At 35.8% G+C, this 3,539-nt stretch overlaps 1 protein-coding gene across 1 annotated transcript; it reads right to left on the bottom strand.

Moving 5' to 3' along the window:
* Positions 1–1,810: 1,810 nt before the first annotated feature.
* Positions 1,811–2,953, bottom strand: LOC145095181 (uncharacterized). Its single transcript, XM_079033106.1, has 2 exons — positions 2,350–2,953; positions 1,811–2,274 (listed from the first exon to the last, which is right to left on the bottom strand). The coding sequence occupies exons 1-2, from the start codon at positions 2,951–2,953 to the stop codon at positions 1,811–1,813; spliced, it is 1,068 nt and encodes a 355-aa protein (XP_078889232.1).
* Between the last annotated feature and the right edge of the window lie 586 nt (positions 2,954–3,539).

Here is a 3,539-nt window from a genome sequence, read left to right as displayed (position 1 = left end):
TATATATATATATATATCAAGTTCGATACCAGTCAGTGGATCTGCATACAATCTATTTTACCATTAAACCGATTATTGACATTTCTATATCTAACAGCAAATGAAGTTGAACAAACTGCTTTACTTGAAACCTGAATCTTGCTTCAGATTGTTCAGATTTAGCAGCGATTTTGGGAAGTGAAGAAATATATAAAACATAAATTGATTTTTCTAAAACCCCTATCATCTTCATCTTCATCGACTGATTGTCCGGTAATTAGAAAGTGGTGGCTCGATGGAGTTTCAATGGTTGTGGCCCTGGCCAAGGGGCTTCAATATTGTTTTACGTGGTGCTCTAGTTGTACCAAAAAGGATGCTCTGATCTTTTTTGAGATCGCCGGTGAGTTTTAAGTTTTAACAAAATTTAGGGTTTCAATAGGCGGTGAAAATTTAAAAAAATTCATATCTTTAATCAAAATTTCGAGAAATAGAAGGATCGAGGATATTTTCAATTCAACATTGAAATTAACGATTAGCGGGTCAAGTGGATTCTTTTTTTTTCTTTGTAACCAATGCCACATAAAATCTTTATTTCTTTGTTATGTAATTACTATGATTTAATATGTGTCTTCAAATATTTTTTTTAATAGTAAAGAAACTAAAAAGATTTTATAAATACATCCTTATCTTTGGTATCTTGTTAACATTTACGTAGGAAAGAACATATGTGTGTGGATGCGGGGCCGGATGGGTGTATGGGTCTACGGGTGGGTGGGCAGGAGTGTGTGTGGGTGTGGATGTTAGTGTGATGTGATGTAGATGTGAGATGGTGTAAGGTTAGGTTTGTGGGTGAAATTTTAAATATATCTTAAACAATTAACAAAATTAAAATAATAATTAAATTAACTCAAAATATATAAACTTAAAGTTTGAATAAACTCAATAACTCAAACTTGAATGTAAGTTAAACCTTATTTAAAATATGATTGATGTGGGTGTAAGGGTTACGTTGGGTGATAGGGTTGGTGTGAGGTAGGGTGTGGAGGTGGAGGTGAGTTGGGGGTAGGGTGGGGTAAGTGTCGGCATAGGCTTGTGTCAATATGCATATAAGCGTAGGTGTACGTATGGAGGTAGGTGTGATGGGTTTATGTTATATGGGGTAAGGGGTGGGTGAGCATATGAGTGTGGGTGTGGATGTGGTATGAGGTTAATTAGTGGTATGGATTTGGGTGGGGGTAGTGTTGGTTGTATAGGTGTAGGGTGTAGAGTATGGAGAATGGGATGAGGTGGAAGTGGGGAGGGGTGGGTGTGATATGGCCTTTAGGAATGGGTCTTTAAGTACAAAACCATGAGCATAAAGCAATATGCCCTAAGCCCTAAGTTTTAAACATTAAGACATAACCTATAAGCCACATGACCTAAGCCTTACTCCATAAGTCATAAACCCTAAGCATTATTCCTTAAGTTATATGTCATAATCTTTGAGCCTTAAGCCTTATCCCCAAAGCTTTAAACCCTAAGGTGTTGTTTGTTTTTCCAAAGTGAAACTGTCTGAAGTCTGCAGACCACTTCTGCAGACCTCTACAGCAGAAGAGGTGGACCACAGTGCTGCAGACTATAATGAGAAACATGTTTGTTTTTTTAACGTCTGCAGACTGCTGCAAATATTAAAAAATTTAAAATAAAGTAATTTAATAAACCAAAAATAGTATTTTAATACCAAAAATTTAATAATTGTAGTCTTAAAACATTGAAATAAAATTCAAACAACCAAATTAGTCTTACAATAACATTTTTAAATAAAATTCATACAACCAAACTTTAATAATTCTCATTCCATATTTTGCATCAATTGTTCGGCAATTTCATTCCGTAACTGGGTCATATATTCACGGTCCGCTGCAGTACCATGTGTTGGAATCTCGTCTTCATCATTATCAACGACTGCATTGTTATTCCGAACCGAGACATTTGGTTCATCATATCGTGCAAAAAAATCATCACGTAGTCCCTCTCTTCTTATAAAATTATGAAGCACAAAACATGCTAGGGTAATGTTTCGTTGTGTAACCAACGAGAATGGTGCCATCCTCTTCAATATAGGGAATCGTGCTTTCAAGACACCAAAAGCACGCTCAATGACATTCCGAAGTTTTGCGTGTGCATGGTTAAATTTTTCTTTATTCGTTAATGCACGTCTTCGACGAAAATCTCCAAGCCAATACCTTACATTACGGTATGGTGCCATAAAACCTCGAATGTTTGCATAAGCGGCATCACAAAGATAATATTTATCTGTAAAAATAAAACAACAAAAAGTCATTTATTTTTCAAACTATGATAAAACTATTTAAATAACCATAAATTTACCTGATGGTGGAAGCGGGAATGGTGCATGTGGATTTGCTAATGCTTCTGATAAAATTCTAGAATCGTGTGCTATCCATTCCCAACCGGCCACAACAAACGTAAACATCATGTTGAAGTCACATATTGCCAATATGTTTTGGTAACAATCACCTTTTCCCCTACTTCTATATAAATCCCGTTTGTTTGCAGGGACAACAACATGTATCAAAGTGTCATCAAGTGCACCAACTGCTCCCTTGAACACCCGTCGTAGCCTCCTATTGTGTCCCGGAATGTTTGGATTCGGATTAAAAGAAGTCGGTACTATAATGTCATGTACAAAAAGCAACATTTTGTCCAACACTTCATGAAAAAGCTTATGAATTGTTTGCTTTGAGTGTTGAAATCTCCGCTTGATAATCACATAACGTTGGTTATGACCGATCATCATCAAAAACATAGTCATCTTCTCCTCAACCGACACATGTTTGCTGTCCTTTAACGCGTAGTTTACTCTAAAATGAGCACATAGCCAGACAAATGATTCACGGGACATGCGTAGAACTTCAAGACATTGTAAAGGATTACGGTGAAGTAACTCTAACGTAAATTCATGTCCTGTCATTTCCGAATCATTGTCCCGCACTCGTTTGACACCCCTCTTCCAAAAGTAGTGGACGTACAAGTACATTAGAATTATGAGTAGTATCTTTTTGTCGTGATCCATTACAAACCTATTAATCAACAAAGCATAACATAACATAAGATAATAACATAACATAAGATTAAATAACATAACATAACATAAATCTCAAGTACCAAACAACATACGATTCAAGTACCAAAAATACATACCATAAAAGTCAAATACCAAATAACATAAGATTCAAGTACCAAATACTACAAATAATATTCAAGTAGAAAATAACCAAAAAAACATAACCATATAGCTCCAAAAGATGCAATTAAAACCTAAACAACTCAAACATACAAACTTAACGAACAATCTTCCCATCCTTTAAAACTCCTAAGCTTGTAGCTGTCATCTCGATCCATCCTCTTAATATTTGTGGATCATTAGTCAAATTTACCCACATCTCTCTTATATTCATGGTCCTTCCAAAAATATGATACGCAGCAACTCGTAGAGGGTCTACTGGATCTAACTCGAGCAACTCAAGCTTCTTAAACATTGGGGAATCGTTGGCCCT

This window comes from Lactuca serriola, chromosome 3 (assembly GCF_051521515.1).
Source record: "Lactuca serriola cultivar US96UC23 chromosome 3, Lser_US96UC23_V15, whole genome shotgun sequence".
NCBI lineage: Eukaryota > Viridiplantae > Streptophyta > Magnoliopsida > Asterales > Asteraceae > Lactuca > Lactuca serriola.
Note: the sequence above shows the minus strand (reverse complement) of the source record. Positions and strands in the feature narration are given on the sequence as shown.